The following is a 21,467-nucleotide window of genomic DNA, read 5'->3' as shown; positions in this document are numbered from 1 at the left end:
ATACATTTCTCATGCATTTTTAGCCAACTGAAATAAAACAGACATATTTACACATTTTATAACAACTTTGACACCAAAATCAGCATTGCAATCCTACGGATACACAGCCTTTACCTTTTTGTACCAGCTGGATCCAAGGACATAAATGAATGTAAACAAAACTTTATTTCAGACATCTCCAACATTATACCCATCTGCCATGTGTACAAAAATGAGGATTGATGTACGGTACACATATATCATAACGTCCTTTTGTCATGTTGCTAACCACATTATATTTGAGCAATTGTTTTTGTATGACACAGATTCTTCAAGCAATCCAGAACCTAAGATTTATTAAAAAATGACACATAAAGACTTTGTAATCTGTAGAACTATAGGGGTTAAGGAATGATCAGCATTATCTCTGCGGTAAACTATCAAACTGTACAATTAAATTGGACAATTGCAATACAAGTGTCATAGCAGTTATAACATGGGAAGAGTTTTCTTTTTACTAAGTGATCTAGGTAATGTTGACATATAACCAAAGTATAAGAAAAAGAGTAAACATGCAGAAAACCATTGTCATTTCTTTCTCAAAAAAAAAAAATCAAGAAATAGTTTAATAAACAGATGGTCAATTGTTCTAAGCCAATTAGATACAAAAATTTCAGAAGCTTATAACAAATGTTAGTGAAAAGAAGTAAACAAAAGTCAGTGAAAAAAAGTAACTTTTTTGTGAAATGCTCCCCAGTTTGACAGGCAAAGACTCTATGGCCCGAATTCACAAAGGAGGTTTTAAAAACCCACGGTTGAGTCCATGATTTACGCAGATTTCTTGTATAAAATTACACATAATTTAGCGCGTATTCGGCGCGTGTATCAAACATGTCCAATGCTGATGCGCACTATTGTCACAGTGCGCCAAATTGACGCCTGTTGCCATGCTTATCAACACTACTTCATTCATGAGTCCACTGTTGGAACAGTGGACTCGTGAATAAAATAGCGTTGATAAGCATGGCAACAGGCGTCAATTTGGCGCACTGTGACAAAAGCGCGCATCAGCATTGGACATGTTTTGTACACGCGCCCGATACGCGCTAAATTAAGCGTAATTTATACAGGAAATCTGCATAAACCATGGACTCAACCGTGGGTTTTCAAAACCACCTTTGTGAATTCGGGACTATGTTGCTGATCATCCAGAGACTGATCAATAACTCTTCACAAATCTATTAATCTCTCAACATAAATTTCTATGGATTACTAATCTGGTGGCTATCGAGAGGATTGTATCGGCTCCAGAATTTAATAGTTCATGATTTCCATAAGTCAAACCTATCCTTCCGCTTTGTTCCAAGATGTCTACTGTCTTTTAAGATTTCCACAGGATCTCTAACATGACGTCTTACACATCTTCAGAGCCATATTAAGAATGATGGCTTAACCATCAGTTTGTCATATTTTTTTCTTCCAGGAAACAACAGTTTTCATGATTTCGCATCCACAAGTCCATTTGTGTGAGGGTTGTCCAGCAAGTCACTGGTAAGGGCTGCAAAGCGACTGTTTTCATGATTTCGCTTCCACAAGTCCATTTGACTGAGGGTTGTCCAGTGAGTCACTGGTAAGAGCTGCATAGTCTGCGCCCCTCTCCACTCCCTGGGCCTTCTCCCGGATCGCGAACACTTCCTCAATGGCATTCTTGAAGCAAAGAAAGTTGTAGTCGATAAGACCTGGGAAAATAAGCATAAAAACATTTTGAAAATTGGCTGTCTCTCTTTCAATTAGCTGCTCAATATTGTCAAACATGTTGGTCCTCTAATCTCAGAGAAACCAAAACTGAGTATTCTTCACTCCAATGAAAAAAGTAAAATTGACTGTTTTTTTCTTCTTCTTGATTTGGGGGTATTTTCTGTATGATGCTAAAGGAATATTTGAGTCACTAAGCCACCAATTTCTGACATACAGACATTTTAGAATGAAGTGACTCTACAATTTTTCACATAAAACATTGACACATTTTCCACCAAAACTAAGAATTCTTCACTCCAATGACAAAAGTAAAATTGAATGTTTCTTTTTTCTTGATTTGGGATATTTTCTGTATGCCCTGTATGGTGCTAAAGGAATTCGACTCTGGCTGCGTTTATGCGACCTCGACCCAGAATCATGATTTGAATCACCATTTGAATCATGATTCAAAACAGCAGCATGAATCACGATCCGACAGAATCAGCGTTTATACGACCATCTTTCTAATGCTGTTTCTCCCTGAATTCGGGCCGATCCAGTGCGCATCACAGTGCGCAGTTTGACCCAGGAAGTATAGGTCAACATTTCGCACGTGTTTCTAACTTCACGTCGGCTGCTAGATTTTTGCTGCCGCCGGAGCTAACGCGCGATCGTTTGTGCAGGTGCAACGTTTACTCGGCTTCCGAAAAATAAATCTTTTACTTCCAGAATTCCGTGTATTGTACCTCGTATTGTTTTTGATCGGGAACCAGAAGGGGTCATCATCCTCCCTCCCACCTCCCGATCGATTTTTCTTGTCTATGATGGTCCTGTACTGGGCACGAATTCTGTTAATTTTGTCTCGACAGGCGGTGCCACATCTCCGTTGAAATCCCTCCCTCGCAAGCGCCGCTGAAAGGGATCGTCTTTTTTCTGTGAATCCCGGTAAGGAATGCTTGTGCTTCAGGCTGAGCCCAAAGCACAAGCAGAGCCCTGAATTCATTTGTGCCTTTGGAACTTGAAGAAATGATGGATGAAAACAATGAAATATACAAATGACGCTACAGTACAACCCCGGGGGTACAATACACAGAATGATAATTCCTAAATGCTGGCAATACTGCTACACGAAAATTAACCTGCACGAAACACAGCGCGCGCCTTTGAGTCGAACCCGGAAGAAGCACGACACAATGACGTCATAGAATCATGATTCAAATCACGATATCGTTCATACGACCTTTTTCGTTCGTGATTCTACAGAAACGTCTTTCCAAACGCCCCTTTTTTCGTGTTTCATGTTTGTGATTCTAATCATGATTATATTCAATTTCGACTAAACGCAATCGTGATTCTGCAGAATCGTGATTCTAATCATGATTCTAGGGTAAAAAAGTGTCGAATAAACGCACCCTCTGTATGGTGCTAAAGTAATTTGAGACACTAAGCCACCAATTTCTGACATACAGACATTTTTTAATGAAGTGACTCTACATTTTCCCACATAAAACATTGACACATTTTCCACCAAAACTAAGAATTCTTCACTCCAATGACAAAAGTAAAATTGAATGTTTCTTTTTTCTTGATTTGGGATATTTTCTGTATGCCCTGTATGGTGCTAAAGGAATTCGACTCTGTATGGTGCTAAAGTAATTTGAGACACTAAGCCACCAATTTCTGACATACAGACATTTTAGAATGAAGTGACTCTACATTTTCCCACATATAACATTGACACATTTTCCTCATTTAAAGAAACTGATTCCACATAGTAGCATCCCCTAGCCATGGGACAGCAGAATGATTGGTCATAACTTATTCACAAATATGATTAACAAAATGACACAACAGTGTAAAGCTTGGAATCTTCTCTTTGATCTGATGGTCATCTTCTCTTCATGCATGACTGGTGAAGTAACCCTTTGAACCTTGTAACTACCCGGCCCTCCCTTAAAATCTCAGCTGCGGATCGCAAGATCGCACAATGGAAGAGAATCACGTAATAATAATAATAGGCATTTGTATAGCGCCATCTATCTAGAAACAAATCTATTCTGAGGTGCACTGTTAATATTATTACCCCGGCTTTAGCTTGAGCTGCCTTTCAGTGCTCGTGCATTCAAGAAATTAATCATGCCGAGTATCCATTCACCTCACCTACAGTCTCGCTCTGTTATGCAAGCGTGACCAAAATTGCAGTACCAAAATAAATTTCTTATGTATTTTATTTTTTCTCTTTTTTTAAATTGTGTTAAACATTTTTTTTTTTTGGGGGGGGGGGTCCCTAATCATAATCGGTTCTAAAAAGGCAATCAATGTCCTTTATTTTTCTTTTATTTTCCTTGTTTCTGTTTTCCCCTTTTTCCCTTTGTATACTAGATCTTTGATAGTCAGTACTACCATTTCATGGTCTTTTTTTCTTTGTTCTACAGAGAAATAATTTATATTCTTTGAAAAAGACAATTAAAGAATGAAATAATCATTCCTGAAATACCAAAATTAGTAATATGTCTTCTGATCTTTCAATGATTATTTTGGTGGGATTGGCTACCCCAAAATGTTAATAACTTTGGTCTGCCACAATTTATTTTTCTTTCAACATTCCAATTTTGGAGGTACAGTTTATTTCCGGAAAATATGGTATATCCAGCTTGTCTTGAACGTGCTAATTTGGCCATGACCTTCATCGACAATGATTATTTGCTTCAATACTATCATTCTCCAAGATATCTCACACTGGACCTACCTTGCCTGTCAAAGTTATCTTCTCTAAGTAAACACACGAGGGCAAGAAATTTGTTGACTTCTTTCAGATAAAGAACAGTAGAATTATTCAGCTTGATGATTGAACTAGACTCAGAATCATAGGCACTTCCATCACCCTCTCTTTCTAAACTGCTGCATAAAAATAAAACACAATAGATTGGGTAAAATTCATGTGGTGTGTACATCAGGGGAAAGATAACGTTTGTAAAACATTAAACTCTAAACCTCATATCTTACTTGTAAGAGATTTCTCATAACTATCATGATCTTTAAAATAAACAAGTTGTAATAATAATGTTATTTTTAAAGTGGTTTCTTTCTTTTATTCCTTTATGTTAGGTAATTTCTTATCAAACTTATTGAGTCATTTCACTATAATAATAATAATGCTTCACAGAACACTAATATCAAGATCTCTAAAAGCGTTTTCCATTAATTAAGACATATTAAATTACGATTACTTTACATTCTAAATTATTATGCTAACGTTAGATATACATTACATGATTGACATATCATTGCAAGCTATAGTAATATTAAATGAACCTACACTACATTATTAAACTACATCAATAACAGCAACGAAAACTACAACATTGAGAATAGATAGGTCTTGATAGATATCTTAAAATTGTTTATTGGGGTTGCCACATGTAGTTAGGGATAAAAAAAAGTTCCACCCCCTCCCAAAAGAATGGGGGGGGGGGGGCGCTAATTCAATTCCCAGTCTTGTAAGGGTTGATTTTGCTTTTGCAAATAAATTCACAATACAATATCTTTCTGCTGCGATTTCATGACTGATCTCTTTGCCTCTAAAGCATATTTTGAGATTGATCCGGTATAAGGCTCATGGGTTATCATAATGCACTTCATGACACTCTAACAGAGCACACACACCCATAAAGCTAACTGAGACTATAATATAAGTGTGTCCCATCCTTTTGTGAAACAGTCCCCAACTGTGCTTACCCATAGATACATGAAACATCGATGACGACATCAATCATATCACAGCATAATTCATATGACTGCATGTCAACGGGGGAGCTATCGGTAGCGATGTAGATCTTACTAACAACATCAAAGAGAAAGGCCTTCTCGATGCCAGAATTCTGTTCAAAGAAAAAGCAAAATAAATAAATATAAATTTGGCAATACGCCGTAGGACATCATAATCTCATAGCGCCCTCTATCAGATGACAGGAATATGCGTAAATGGCACTGTCAGAGATGCATCAGCATCTTTTCTTCTTTTTTTTTTTTTTTTAAGTCTTCCCTTTAAAATACTTAATTATGTTGTCTCTCATTGACTGTGTTATTAATGGCTCGTCTTAAATGTACCCTTTGAGATCATTCTTAGAATTACAGGGGACAAATTAGCCTAAAAACTGTTCTATTTACACAAATAGGATGAAACATTTTTGAGAGACAAGGTACCTTTTGCTACTTGAAAAAAAATATTGCAATATGCATGTGTTGAGTGGTAAATTAGCATGTGTTTGACTTTAAGTTGGCCTACACTACTCATAATGTTGCATTGTGGGTTATGCTCCTGTCCAGATTAGAGTAGATGAGGGTCTGAGTGATGGTTTGTATGCCCTTTAATCACTTACTGAGATAAGAATGTTGAGAAGATTCTCCAGTGTAGGAAGCTGTGGGATGAGCTTCTGGACAACCTTACTGAAAGCTTCAAAGATGGAGTGATCGTAGATACTGGTCAGGTAAAAACTAAGAGAGAGGGGAAATCAGTACATTCTCAATTAGTTTCATCAAATTTGTTGTACATGTAAATTTTGTTTGGAATAGATCCTATCGCATAGTTTCCGTTGATAGATATCATGATATATTACAAAAGACCTCAGACTGTGTGATATGCTACAAATTGATGTAATCAGATCTACCACTAATACATTCAAATCCTTCATATGTTTGGGTCTAATTGAAATTTTCAACACGGCAATAAAAACCCATCTCTTTTGTAGTTTAATGGCCTTTGACTTTTTGACTTTGAAACCCCAAAGTCCCTAACTCATGCATATATGAGCCGAGTGTGGAGTTGATCGGTCAAAGTGCACATAGTTATAGCACGACAGAGGATGGTACTGAGGGACAAACCCAGAACACAATACTTGCACATACCTTAGGTGAATACACTCAAGCCCAGCATCAGCCAGATCCTCATTGGCTCTTCTATGGATGTCTCGTTGGGTCTCAATCTTGTGATCATCTGACAGGCCATCCACCTTGTGAATGAACACCTTGAACTTGATGTTTGGGTTGACTTTGTACGCTCTTGATACGGTCACGTGCAGTTTGGCGAGTGCGTCCATGTAGTCATCCTATAAGAAAGCACAGGATTTAGTCATGTTAAACTTGCAAAATGGTGCCACATGCGGTTGTCTCACTGTTACCATACGTAAGAAGTTTTGCAATCGATCTAATGATGTAGATGCGAAAACTCACAAATGTTAAGTTGAAGATGAAGTCAATCACAAACTGATACATTATACAGTGTGTCCAAGAAAAAAAAACATGTCCCTCTGACATTGGGTTGAATTAATTCCAAAATATGATAGTTTTCTCATTTAAATATACAGGACTAGAATGGTCATTTCACGTTCTAATTTTTTCGCTTCAGTGGTTTTGAACGCACACCTTGTCACAGTGGTGCAATTCTGCCCATTCCAATTTAGCCGCACTGTGCTTAGCATGTTAACCACATTTTTACATTTGTTTGAGATTGATAGGGAAATCAGCACATAAACCTGAAAGAAAATTTGAATGATGGATGAGTACTAAAAGCTGTGCAATGAAGGCAAACTACAAGTACACTTTGTGATACTGAACATAACCAGTGGAAATTAACTATTTTATTCAAACAAGTACATTTACCGTGAAATAACTCTACCCTAGTAACTGAAAGAGAAATTCCAGTAGTTGCAGTAAAAACTGATTTCATGAGAAAGTCTGTAAAACAAGGCTTAATTGTCAGTATATCATCAAGGATCTAGATCTGGTACAGTTACATAAACTGAAATTTGTGAAATTTTGAAATCTACGCTGAAAAATGTTCAGCCTGAAGATACCCAATACAGATAAGCGCACGTGGGACAGTGTATTAGACTATGACAATAGCTCTTGGCCAATATCTAATCGATAATAACAATCGATTGTAAGTAACTTTGAGACCGATAGTACGATTTATGAAACATGATCCAAGCCTGTTCCTTACCTGTGCATCAATGACGAAGACGAGTGCTTCACAGGTGCCAAAGATCATTTCAGAATCAAACGCTGGGTCAAAGAAGTCCATCTGGCCGGGAAAATCCCAAATTTGAAACTGGACAAAAGAACTGTTGTTGATGTCTATCCATAGGAGCAAAACAAAAAACAAAAACAAAGGTTTATATGAAACCTGGTTTGACAAAGGTTTAACAAAGGGCCATCAGAAGGGTGGGAAATTGGCCTCTAACTTGGGAGCCTCCCATGAATTCCGGAGGGTTGGCATCTCTGTGTATTATATTCAATTATGTACAAAATTATTTCATACTTCAAAGAATACAATGAAAGAGAGAAAAGTGTATCATTCATCAGCCCCTCCCCCTCCCTCAGCATCACATCCACGTTGATTATGTATCATTGATTCTTAAACTAAAATGAAATCATAGGACTTATTTTTATTTCACATCTGACTTTGACGGAATTTACAGTGATATACTTGTTTGATTTTTTTCCCTCCTCTATTTATTGTGGGCGCATCGTGGTCTAGTAGTTCTGACTCTCACCATTCAAACAGAGGGTCGTGGGTACGAATCCTAGCCATGGCATGTTTTCCTTCAGCAAGAAATTTATCCACACTTTGCTGTATTCGACCAAGGTGAGGTGAATGGGTTCCCGACAGGATTAATTCCTTGAAAGCACAAGCACTGAAAGGCAGCTCAAGCCACTAAAGGCTAAGGTAATAATAATAACAATGTGCCTCGGAATAGATTATTTCTCCATAGATGGCGCTATACAAATGCTTATTATTATTATTATAATTACTATTATTATGAAAATCAACATATGTTTGTGGTGGACTTGGCCCCTGAAAGTTTAATACATGTACATTATGCCATGGGGAGAAAGACAAAACATAAATGAGAAAAACACCCTCTATGTCTTACCATAAAACAGAACAAGTGGAATGCCTCTGGCCGTCTCACCTGCATCACGCGATTCAACATAGCAGCAGTGCTGACTTTGAAAACTACTATAGCTCGCACAAGATGTTCAGTGATACTTGGTTACTCTTATTTCCACGTTTTATGAACTAGACCAATACACTTACAGAGATAGGATGGTAATTCAACAAATACCCCCAATGTTGCCAAAATTCATTGACCTCACATGACCTTTGACCTTGATCATGTGACCTGAAACTTGCACAGGATATTCAGTGATACTTGATTACTCTTATGTCCAAGTTTCAAAAGTCAGATCAATAAACCTGCAAAGTTATGATGGTAATTCAACAGATACCCCCATTATGGCCAAAGTTCATTGACCTTTGACCTTGGTCATGTGACCTAAAATGCGCACAGGATGTTCAGTGATACTTGATTACTCTTATTTCCAAGTTTTATGAACTAGACCAACATACTTTCAAAGTTATGATGGTAATTCAACAAATACCCCCAATTTGGCCAAAGTCTATTGACCCTAAATGACCTTTGACCTTGATCATGTGACCTGAAACTTGCACAGGATGTTCAGTGATACTTGATTACTATTATGTCCAAGTTTCATGAATCAGATCCCAAAACTTTTAAAGTTTTGATTGTAATTCAATAGATACCCCAAAATCGGCCAAAGTTCATTGACCCTAAATGACCTTTGACCTTGGTCATGTGACGTGAAACTCATGCAGGATGTTTGGTGATACTTGATTAATCTTATGTCCAAGTTTAATGACCTAAGTCCATATATTTCCTAAGTTATGATGACATTTCAAAAACTTAACCTCAGGTTAAGATTTTGATGTTGATTCCCCAAAAATGGTCTAAGTTCATTGACCCTAAATGACCTTTGACCTTGGTCATGTGACATGAAACTCTAATAGGATGTTCAGTAATACTTGATTAACCTTATGGCCAAGTTTCATGAACTAGGTCCATATACTTTCTAAGTACTGATGTCATTTCAAAAACTAAACCTCAGGTTAAGATTTGATGTTGACGCCGCCGCCGTCGGAAAAGCGGCGCCTATAGTCTCACTCTGCTATGCAGGTGAGACAAAAACCATCCTTTTTTTTTTAAGCTTTCATATCTTACCATCTTTAACAATCTTATTTGTGCTCTCCAGGAATAATGTTTCATTTGGGGACATCTTGTGAAAAACTACTTTCTGTATTGATGACTTCCCACTCCTGTTTGAATCAAAAACAGAGAAAGAAATAGGATTATTTCTCTAGCAGAAATAAATAATATAACTTTATTATTTCCTGCTTTTATGGTCAAGTCCACCCCATAAAAATGTTGATTTGAATAGAGAAAAATCTAACAATCTGAAAATTTCATCAAAATCGGATGTGAATAGAGTTATGACATTTTAAACTTTAACCTATTTTTCTCAAAACAGTTATATGTACAACTCAACAATACTGACCAGGATGTGCATATACATGTAATTGTTGTGTGAAATTTAGCAAAATCCTAAAATGTCATATACATGTAGCTTTCTTATTTTACATCCGATTCTGATGAAATTTTCAGCATTATGCTTTTTGGATTTTTCTCTTTTTATTCAAATCAACTTTTTGTTGGGGGTGGACTTGTCCTTTAAGGATCATTATAAGCACTTGTAGTAAACACTGATGTCATGAGAAAGTCTGTAAAACTATGATTGCCACTTCACAGTGCATATAAAAAAATAACACTTAGAAATAATTCTGTAAAATTATGTATTTTGTAATATCCTGAAGTTGTTTCCACATTTAAACATAGGTAAAAATATTTTCAAGCAAATGACCATATATTTGAAAAAAAAAAGATTTGCGCAGAACTTGGAAATAATTTATGGTAAAGGTTAATCATAAAGAACACATGGATTATAGCTAGGAAGATTGATTTTAAGTTATCTTTTAGCTTTTTAATCTATTTCCTCGCTCAAAACACTTCTTAGAAAAGGCGAGAGTCATTAGCCCCCCTCCCCCCCCACCACTTAGGCTTGATGCCTTGATTTTAATTCTGTTAGTCATTGTCAGACTTTAATAGGAAAAGTGTAAAGAAACAATTACTGAATTAAATATGAAATGTAAGCCCACTTTAAATGACAAAAAATAATGATGGAGATGTCTGGTCATGCTGTGTAATCAATCACAATCATATTTCCATGAAATAAACCTGAAAAAAATTTCTGTTTTTTGAAATTCTGTTTCTATCCTCATTTCTTTTTTTTTCTTTGGTTATTTCATTTCAATTCGAAATGACAGTAAAAAAGACTTTTACTATTTTTTAAAAGGAAACAAAATATTATGCAACAATTATTATAACCATTCTGTTTCATAAACAAAATTCATTTCAAGTATTTACTATTACACAGACATACTACGAATAATAATTATATAGTTCAGGGCTAGTGATCTTATATTTGAATGTTGTTGTAATTCATTTAATCATACACTGCTGAACCCCGAACCGAAACAATGTTCAGAAAAAAATTTTCAAACTCTGCCAAACCGAACCCAAACATGACACCAGGGGTCCATGAAAAAACTCATCAGACATTTTATTTGACAAGTCCCGTTTTATCCGACAGTTACTATAGTAACAGTGTCTTTAGGTCAATCAAAGTCTAGGAAAGATGTCTGGGCCCCATCTTACAAAGAGTCATGATTGATCTAATCAATCTCAAGTACATGGAAATCCATCAATATCATATTTTTTCTTTTAAAGGAAATTTGCTCATTGTTCCTTTGAAAACAAAGAGAAGCATACTAAATTGTCAAGAAAACAGTGAATGAATGAATATACATAATTTCCAAAAAAATATTTTGAACAAACATGTATTTTTAGATGATGTTTTGCTGGCTTTCCATAGTTGCAGAGCTGCCAACCTGAACAAGAACATTTCAGTATTTTCAAAGCAGAAAATCAGTATTTTGGCAAGGAAATCAGTATTTTCAAAGAAATACAATAGGACAACACATAAAAATGAAACTTGAGAAATCAGTATTTTGCATGAAACCACCAGTATTCTTCTCATTTTTCAGTACTAAATACGGAAAATCCATACTACTTGGCAGCTCTGTTAAGTTGCCATAGATCAGATCAAGCATAACTCTTTGTAAGACGGACCCAGATCTGACAACTTGTTGGACAAAAATGTCGATGAAATGCTCCCCTGACTTGCAGCACTAGTTTGAACTCCTGACCTCCTAGTTGTGAGACAGATGCTCTACCAACTGAGCCAACACACTTATTATTAGCTTCTTGTCCAAGCATTGTTATTCTCTTAATGTGATGCAAATTCCTTTGTTATTATGCTATCTGCTAGACTGCTATTATGCTAAGAGGAAAAATTATTCTTATGAGTTCAGTTAGATGGTCTGCTAATGAAAACAACAGATTGCGTTCTACTGAAAGGCACAGGTAAACAAAATCAAAACAGTACTTTACAGTACACATACTGTGCTGCAGCACATGTAACACACATATAGTCAAAATTCAGAAAAAAATCCTAATTTATTGCTCCTACTGTTGCATTCTTATGCAAAATTTGTACAAAATAGGATAAAATTTAAAGACAGATTTCCAAACTGGTTTAAAAGACCACTTTACATCGCTTCCAAGACCGCTTTGAGCATTCCCATTACACATTAAACTGGTTTCCTTTATTAGTTTCAGAAAGTAGATGAGAACGGAGTCTATAACTTACCTCCTGAGCCCCATGAGCAATATTCTTGGCCTAGCATCTGAGGATGGTACCTTTATCTCTCCATTCTGCCCTTCTTGGGAGTATTGAAATTCTTGAGGGAAAGAGCCAACGACACAGTAACGCTCGTCACCTCCAAAACCTGATCCCTCTTCCAAAGACGACTGAATGGGTAAATTTGAATAAGTAGTCATTTATCACTAAATCAAAGAGGCCTGACATAAAATTTTACCACCAGGGAGACAGCTATATCACAAGTGATGTTCGTGTAGGCTCCACTCCATTTCACTACTGCTACACAATGCTACATCTACCCGAACATCAAGGTGGTGAACTCGTTCTGATACTCCAGTGACAAAGGTGGGATTTTATGGGGGGAAAATATAAAATTCATGCAACAACACGATCTTAAAAAAACAACAAAAACTAATATTCTTACTTTTCACAAGTTTCACTTCTTCCACGTTTCTATTCGTCTCAAAATTGATGGTTTAGAGCCAGTAACATTTTCCTCACATGTATTAATTCACTGCTAATTCCAAAACATCGCAAACACAAACTGCGCATGCATGGAAATCACAGCTCAATTCATGACTATTCATGAGAAGGACTATACATTGAGATCGTTTCGCATTTGCATCAGATCTCGATGTATAGTCCAACTCATGAATTTTCATTAATCGAGCTGCGATTTCCGCGCATGCGCAGTTTGTATTTGCGATGTATTGGAATTGGCAGTGAATTAATACATGTGAGGAAATGTTACTGGCTCTAAATCACCAATTTTAAGACTGATCTAAGCATGTGTAGAGACAGGCACTAATTTATGCATCATGTGAACACTTCACATGGGAGAGTAGGCGCAGTGTCCATAGAAACGGTAAGAATCAATTTTACGAGAAAAAAAAAGAAGCAACAAAAAGTAAATATTTAGTAGAATTAATCAAAATTGTATTGACCAGACCCAAACCCCACAGAAAAACCTTTAGCTTTAGAACAAGTATCCGTCGTCAATCGTCGAATCATGTGCCGGAGCTCGCAATGGAAGTAGTGAGACGATCATTAGCATGTTGACATCACACTCACAGAACTGATTTGGAAGAGTCAAAATACTTCGCCACAGCGACAAGAATAGGCCGTAAACTTAGTGTATAGCGGGTGGTCGGTTTCAAAAGATGGGTGCAAATGAGCAAATGTAAAATCGTCGCATTCGTTGATCGTCGATATATACGCTGATTGAATCGGAGTCGCCGTGAGAAACATGGGAATCTGATCTGCTCAATTTTCTGCACAAATGAGATGAAAACTGGGTAAAATTGATGAATAATTTCGCAGATACAATGCTTAGAAGATTAGGTGGTCGATAAGGGGTAGTTCCAACTATACTACATCTAAGACTATAGGCGTGTAGCTGTATATGATTAACGGCCCGCCATACCCGGCACGTACGTATACACTACAGCGCATTAAAAGCGGTCATGGAGCTGTTGCCTGAAGTTAGCAACCTAAAATAATTTTAGACCCCTAAAATTACAGGATTGCCCATTTGCATGCATTGACAGATAAACAAACAGGTTTCACCCTCATCATGTAAATGTGGATTTCTCCTTGACCTTGTTCAGTCTTGTTGGTAAGTCTCGCTTAGATAGCAAGCATTCCAAGGCTCCGTGATGAAAAAGTCGAGTCTAGTATAAGTATACATACCGTACATGTATGTAAAAATATTGGTAATCCTCTGTTTTAGGGGTCCAAATTATTTTAGGTTGCTAACTTCAGGCAAAAGTCACAAATGCACTTACAATGAGAATAAGTCGTCCGCAAGCTACAAGGCCGTGAACGTACGAGCGTGCTCGATCGCCTATCGGCCTGGCTGGTCAATTGACTGCTCTCCCGGGAGTCAAGGCGAAAGGTGGGGGGGGGGGGTCCAAGGCAATAGATACATATATATTGCTATATATCACCTCCTCTGTTTGAGGGGATTTTATTAATTGTGGCATTGGGGGTACATTTTAGGGCATAATGATGACATTGGTAGCAAGGAGAAGGGGTGGTGGCAAGAGGGGATGAACTGCTCCATTATAAAGGGGCGCAGGCACAAGGGGGGTCCAATAGATACATATATATTGCTATATATCACCTCCTCTGTTTGAGGGGATTTTATTATTGTGGCATTGTGGCCACTTAATAATGGAGCAGTTCATCCCCTCTTGCCACCACCCCTTCTTGCTACCAATGTCATCATTATGCCCTAAAATGTACCCCCAATGCCACAATTAATAAAATCCCCTCAAACAGAGGAGGTGTTATATAGCAATATATATGTATCTATTGCACCCCCCCCCCCCTTGTGCCTGCGCCCCTTAATAATGGAGCAGTTCATCCCCTCTTGCCACCACCCCTTCTCCTTGCTACCAATGTCATCATTATGCCCTAAAATGTACCCCCCAATGCCACAATTAATAAAATCCCCTCAGAGGAGGTGATATATAACAATAATATATGTATCTATTGGACCCCCCCCCCCCCCACCTTTCGCCTTGACTCCCCGGGCCGGGAGAGCAGTCAATTGACCAGCCAGGCCAATAGGCGATCGAGCGCGCTCGTAAGTTCACGGCCTTGTAGCTTGCGGACGACTTATTCTCATTGTAAGTGCATTTGTGACTTTTGCCTGAAGTTAGCAACCTAAAATAATTTGGACCCCTAAAACAGAGGATTACCAAAATATTTAATTCAGATACAATCAAGACGATGCAAAGTCAAAGTCAAGTCAAAGAAGAGTGAAGACTGAAGACCATGATTGAACTGAAGACTAACAACACCAAAGACAAAAAAGTTGAAGAAAATCACTCCCTTACCATTTTAGAAACGATGCCTTAGCTTAGAAAGTTAACTTAGAATCAGAAAGGGACAATTCAACTCGACTCTCCTTGCCTTGATCCTTCTTTTCGAATGTCCCGATTGAACTTTGTCACACCAGCACTGCAGCAGTCAGCACCAACGAAGCCCAGTCAATCGAATCAGACGAACGGTACCGGTAGCTGTACATGTAGCACCGGTACGGTACAGCTAGCAGCGCAGAAGCATTTTCCGAGTACACAGTCATGTGATAGAGGACGTGACCAGGCCTAGCCTATAATCTAGGCGGAGGTTGCAGTTATGCTGAACCAGAACCCGAAGCGATATTATGATGTGGCAAAGACTACGAATTTGTGGCTGCTTCGCAGTTTGTAGTCTTCCGGGGTAGTCTTTGCCACATCAGACGTATTGCTTGCGTTCAGCATAAACGCTTGATAAAATATTCAAAACATAAAATAACAGCAAAGACAATAACTGCAGCCCAGCCTAGATTATAGGCAAGACTAGACCCCGTAGCAATGGTTGAAGGGATGCTCCGGGCTGAAAATATTCATATCTAAATTAATAGAGTAAAATTCACTAAACTAGTCTTAATGTTGAAAAATTCATAAAAAACTCGGATAACAAATAATATTGAATTTTCATTTAGCAATATTTTGTGAAAATAGTTTTTATAAGCACGTCATCATGAATATCCATTGGGTTGCATCCAGTTTCCTTTTTCTTATTATTGTTTAATTTTTTCATACATGTGTGAACAATGTGTTTCCTTTAAATGAAATAAGTTGAAGCAATTAATATCTAATGCATTAGATCAGTTGTCAATCCATTTTTTCAGTTCTTGGTAAAAAAAAATAGTGATAATGATAATGGGCATTTATATAGCGCCATCTATCTAGAAATATTCTATTCCGATGCGCTATATGTTATTATTATCATCATTACCCTGTAGCCCCCGTTTAACTGAAACATAATTTCATATAATAAAATGCAAAAGAACAAATGGGGATATGACATCAATTTGCTCAATGAATATTCATGAAGACATGCCAAGAATTGTTTCACCGGAATAACTTTGTTATTTCCTTGCCCGGGGATTTGGATCAAATTTTTAGTGACTTGTTTGCTTATCAAGGTCATCGTTTCAAGCTCATTTTGCTCAGTAGACGATTTAGGAACCAATGGAAATTGTTTTTAGCAAATTAATGATACATCGTTCAAGGTCAAGTCCACCCCAGATTTTTTTTATTTGAATTAATAGAGAAAAATCAAACAAGAATAACCTTGAAAATTTTACCAAAATCGGATGTAAAATAAGAAAGCTATGACATTTTAAAGTTTCGCTTATTTTTCACAAAACAGTTATATGCACAACCCAGCAACACGCAAATGAGAGAGTCGATGATGTCCCTCACTCACTATTTTCTTTTGTTTTTTATTGTTTGAATTATACAATATTTCAATTTTTATAGATTTGACCATAAGGACCAGTTTTACTGAACCATAAAATGTTAGAACAATTGTCATTCCCCATGTTCATGGAGGAAGTAAACTCATTTCACCCTCCAATGAGGAGAAAATTAACATATTTCATTTAAAAGAATACAAAAATACAGCATGGGTGACGTCATCAGCCCCCTCATTTGCATACAGACCAGGATGCGCTTATAATTGTTTTGTGAAATTTAGCAAAACTTTGAAATGTCATAACTTTCCCATTTTACATCTGATTTGATGAAATTTTCAGTGTTATATGCTTCTTTGATTTTTATCTATTTTTTCAAATCTGTGTGTGTGGGGGAGGGGGAATTGTCTGTTAACTTTTGTTGTGCTACGGGGACCAGGTGGGTCATTGCTCAGCTTTTTTGTTACGTGCCCCAGATTAGCATTGGCGGCGGAAGCATTAAAATGCAGGGGGCGGGTAAAAAATTCACTTACCATGCAGAGGCGTCGATCCTGGGGGCAGGGGGGAGGGGCAAACATATCATTTTGCCCCCCCAATGATTTCGGATATGCAAAAAAAAAAAGATTTTAATGCTTAGAATATAAAGCTTTCAGGTCAGAATATAAAGAAATTTTAGCTCACTCTCGGCACTCGCATAGGCGGCGGAAGCGGGGGGGGGGGGGGGCAGAGGGGACGTGTCATCCCCCTAGATTTGTTGTTGATGACCTTTTTTTTTTTTTTTTTTTTTTTTTTTGCTCGTCAAAATAATTTTGGTTGTCCCCTCCTAAAATTTCTGGCTTCCGCCGCCAATGTGAAATACATATCTTGCTCATAATCATAGGCTGAAATGGAGCTAAAATTTCTAGTCTTTGGAGCCAATAGGCCAACAAAACATATGTAAGCAGCTCAGATATCGAGCTCTCATTATTGTGTTTGATTTACGAATCGATTTCAAATAGGTGCTTTGTAGAATGTCTCGTGTATGGTCGCACTGCACGCGCTTGCACCACTTGAAGTACTTATTGTCTTCGTGTATTCCATTACGTTTTCAAAATAGCCCTTTTCAGGTCTGATTGTCAAAACCTAATATCAACTCGCACTTCGCTCTTGCATTTGGATACTTTAGTACGTGAATTCATTCAAATATCCTGGATAATTCCCATTTGCATGACAGGTTATCAAATATTTCAGCTCGCGCTTTGCACACGCTGTTGTTAAATTCCATGCATGCTATTCATAGTATTAGATATTAGGCAAGCTATACATTATTAAATGAGATAATATCCTTTTCATGCATGTAATTTCCTTTTCCTTAAAATTTCCCTTTTCAGATCAGAATATTAGAGTCTTTTCTATTCGGGCTTCACATACCTATCCTGTTCATAATTACAATTCATGCTAAAAACATGCAGTTTTGCAAAAATGCATTGCACAATTGAGTGTTCGCGCTTCGCGCTCCCATTATTTTGTTGTTGAAAATATCGCCATGTAACTGCAAACAGTTCTCAACAGATCCATGTTTGGATCAGGCTAGTATATCAACAATAGGCCTATCAGCTCACACTTCGCGCTCATTAATTATTTAGTTACATGTGCATCTTTTTCATGATCACATTTAATTCTTTGGACAAATACACAAAATTCCCAAATTTTTAGCACGTGCTTCTCACTCAGCTATTTAATTGGGGCTTATGAGTTACTGTTATTTTGTATTCAAAAGGATGAGCGAAGAAATAACTGTAAAAGTTCTACCAAAAAAATTGGGACGGGGTCAGTGGCGTACTTAGGATTTCCCACAGGGGTGGGGGGGAGGGGCAAAATCGTCCGCAATTTTTTTTACCCCCCACAAAAAAAGGTCTTCAACCACAAATAAAGGATTTCGTGCCAGCAAACAATATTGACAAGCCCCCCCCCCAAAAAAAAGGGTCCTCAACAGGATATAAAGGATATTTTACAGTAAAAAAAAATGACAAGAAAAAAAAAAAGAAAGAAAGAAAAAGGTCTTCAACTTCTCGTCAGGGGGGGGGGGGGCAGGGATAGGTTCCTTGCATGGGTTGTGACTCGTCAGGGGGGGGCAGTCTGCCCCCTTGCCCCCCCCCCCCATAGGTACGCTAGTGGACGGGGTTACTGGGTTAGATAAACTTAGATTATCATCATGGTTATTCTTTCACATTAAATTCAGAATTGCAAAGTGCTTCAAAATTCATATATTTGATTTCAAAAATTGCAAATCTCTTTTGCCCTGGAAGAGGGTCTTGCCCCCCATCTCAGCCACTGATCTCTAGGGGAGAGATCAGTGATCTCAGCCCCTCCCCCACCCCGGCTCGGTCGATCGCTTCGGCTTCCTCACCGAGTCTACCACCTTTTTATTTTGCATAATGTTTAAGACTCTTAAAGGGGAAGTTCACCCTGACAAAAAGTTTATTGTAAAAATAGCAGAAAAAATAATAAAAAATATTGCCGAAGGTTTGAGAAAAATTCATCATGTAATTAAAATGTTATTAGAATTTCAATTATTTGATTTGTGACGTCATATGCGAGCAGAATTCCTACACTAGCGAATGGTAAAAAATCAATGAAATGTCAGTTTCTCAAAAAAATTGAAAATGGTTTTCACTGTACCTTTTGTATATCAATAGACAAATCATTTCACACCCGATCATGAATAGAAAACAAAATTAAGTCACCAGGAACCATACAAAATTTGAAATTCATGCATTTTATATTACATAACACATGGGGCAGCTGCTCGTTTATGACGTCACAAATCCAAAACTTTGAACTCTAATAACTTTCTTACTCTTTAACGGATTTTCCTCAAACCTTCACCAATATTTTTTACTATTTTTTCTGCTATTTTTACAACAAAGTTTTCTTCAGGGTGAACTTCCCCTTTAATAGGGGGAATAGAAAGCAAGAACAAGGCATTGTCGCCATTTGGCGTCAATGCAAAGATAGTGAAACAGTAAACCAAAAATGTCTGTATAGTAAATGCAGTCATAAGCATCCTACTCAAGCTCCGAAACAGCATTTTTTCCCGATTTTTGACGAGCTCTAGTCTTCAAATTTTGAGAGTTTTCTCATCAAGTCGACTAGTCCCAATAAAAATACATACAGTAGTTTTTCCTTGGCCGTTGTCCGTCGTGTATTGCTGCCCTCTACGTTCGGTGGTTAGCGCAAAGTGGGCTGCGCCATGGAATTGGGGACTGAGCAAGAGCCGGATCATTTGATGACATTGTTTGTGATTGTTTTGATTTTTAAAAATGTATCCTGATCTGAGAACAAGTGACCACTGATACTGCACTGATTAGTGAGAATGAGATGAGCTGAGCCTGCGCTTGAAGGCTGAAGTAATTAGGCTCCACGTAACTTTACACTTACAGACTCTCGTCAGACACAGCTGAGCCGTGAGCGAGGCTGAGGCGAGCTGGTCCAGGCGCAGCGGAGTGTGCCTGCGGCTGGGCAGTGTATACAGTCTTGCATGTTCAATGTTGTTGCCTACATGTAGCCTATCCACAAACGGTACTTACTCAGCTGATTGATACTGGCTTACTGAGTCAGCCCGAACAGAAGTGGCGACGTCCCTGGGCTATATTATTAGCCTAATTAATACTCAGACTTTGCCTTGGTCTGCGCCTGTTTATTGTTGTAAGTTTTTATTTCAAAATGAGTGTTTGATTTATTTTTGTTAAACTTCGGGGCTGGTAGGGAAAAAAAAAAATTTTTGGGGGGGGAGGGGCTCCATTTCCTTTTTTTTTCCATTTCTACCTTTCGGGGGCTCTTGGGAATATACCTGATCACTTATCAATGAATTATTACTATTGTTTAATATTTATTTCTTACAGTTATTTTATTTGCTTAATCTTGTTCATTGAATGAGTGGGTGACGTGTGTGTAGCCTTGAGGACTTTGTTATGATATTTTTTTATATTTTGACACATAGTTATTCATCACAAAGCCTTGATACCCTTGCCATCTATAGTCTAGACATATAACTTATAAGCGAGTCTTGTCACCAAAGATGGATTTTCCCTAGAAAATCCATAATGTTTTAACTTAGAAATCATGTAAATTTGTTTGATAATTTTACTTATCTATAGTATACACCTTCATAATCATAGGCCTTAATGCTTATGAAGGTGCAAAAAACAGAATAAATGTGAAAAATAGAGGTTTCTTATCAGACCAATCTTGTGTAGATCCCTCGATCCAGTCATAAACACCGCACATATGGGCTTGACCCTTGAACTGTTTCGTTATGATGCAGCTTCGATAAGCGCTGTTACAAAATTCTGTTTTTATAAACAATTTATAGATAGAAATTATTATTTAAACAATGAAATTTGAAACTTGATGATAATTACTTATAATCAAGTTTCAAGTTTTTTTTATTTGTTAAACAGGGTGTTACATGACTTTTAGGAAGCACTTGCCCAGTTGGGCAAGAACATTTTTAACTAGTTAGAATATACTTGCCCAAAAATCTTATTTCACTATTTCACTTCCCCCCCCCCAAATCTTTGAAAAAAAAAGTTTCTCCTCAAAAGAAAGGTTTGCAGCTTTATAAACCATTTACCTTTTTCTCTCTTGACATGAACTGATCTACCTTGTTATTGCATTTCTTTTTCCAAAGTGATTTTATCTTGCCTGCCATGACCAAAATCAGGGTCAATATCATATCGATCATAATTTTGGTCATTCTTCTGTGAGAATTTTGCTTGCCCGATTGGGGAAAGTAGTTTTGGTCTTCACTTCAAAACACTTGCCC

At 37.4% G+C, this 21,467-nt stretch overlaps 1 protein-coding gene and 1 pseudogene across 2 annotated transcripts; one reads left to right on the top strand and one right to left on the bottom strand.

Moving 5' to 3' along the window:
* Positions 1-1,095: 1,095 nt before the first annotated feature.
* On the bottom strand, positions 1,096-15,581 carry LOC121418103 (ras-related GTP-binding protein C-like). Of its 2 annotated transcripts, none has more exons than XM_041611815.1 (9): positions 15,255-15,581; positions 12,403-12,563; positions 9,798-9,892; positions 7,718-7,851; positions 6,625-6,824; positions 6,099-6,213; positions 5,455-5,597; positions 4,466-4,614; positions 1,096-1,718 (listed from the first exon to the last, which is right to left on the bottom strand). In XM_041611815.1, exons 1-9 carry the CDS (start codon positions 15,255-15,257, stop codon positions 1,555-1,557), a joined length of 1,164 nt encoding a protein of 387 aa, XP_041467749.1. In that variant the 5' UTR covers positions 15,258-15,581; the 3' UTR covers positions 1,096-1,554. The 2 variants fall into 2 exon arrangements, with proteins under 2 accessions (XP_041467749.1, XP_041467743.1); XM_041611809.1 differs by having other exon boundaries at positions 4,466-4,617; positions 15,255-15,577.
* A 4,286-nt stretch (positions 15,582-19,867) lies between these two features.
* LOC121418095 overlaps positions 19,868-21,467 on the top strand; it is an 87,849-nt pseudogene continuing 86,249 nt past the window's right edge.

Source organism: Lytechinus variegatus, chromosome 1, assembly GCF_018143015.1.
Source record: "Lytechinus variegatus isolate NC3 chromosome 1, Lvar_3.0, whole genome shotgun sequence".
Taxonomy (NCBI): domain Eukaryota; kingdom Metazoa; phylum Echinodermata; class Echinoidea; order Temnopleuroida; family Toxopneustidae; genus Lytechinus; species Lytechinus variegatus.
This window is presented reverse-complemented; position numbering and strand designations above follow the sequence as displayed.

Bases quoted from the DNA above. Each gene is read 5' to 3' on its own strand.
- LOC121418103 (XM_041611809.1), bottom strand. The intron at 9,893-12,402 runs GTAAGTTATAGA...TGATTCAAACAG, and splicing joins TTGCTCATGGGGCTCAGGAG to GAGTGGGAAGTCATCAATAC. The intron at 7,852-9,797 runs GTAAGATATGAA...TCCTATGGATAG, and splicing joins AAATAAGATTGTTAAAGATG to ACATCAACAACAGTTCTTTT.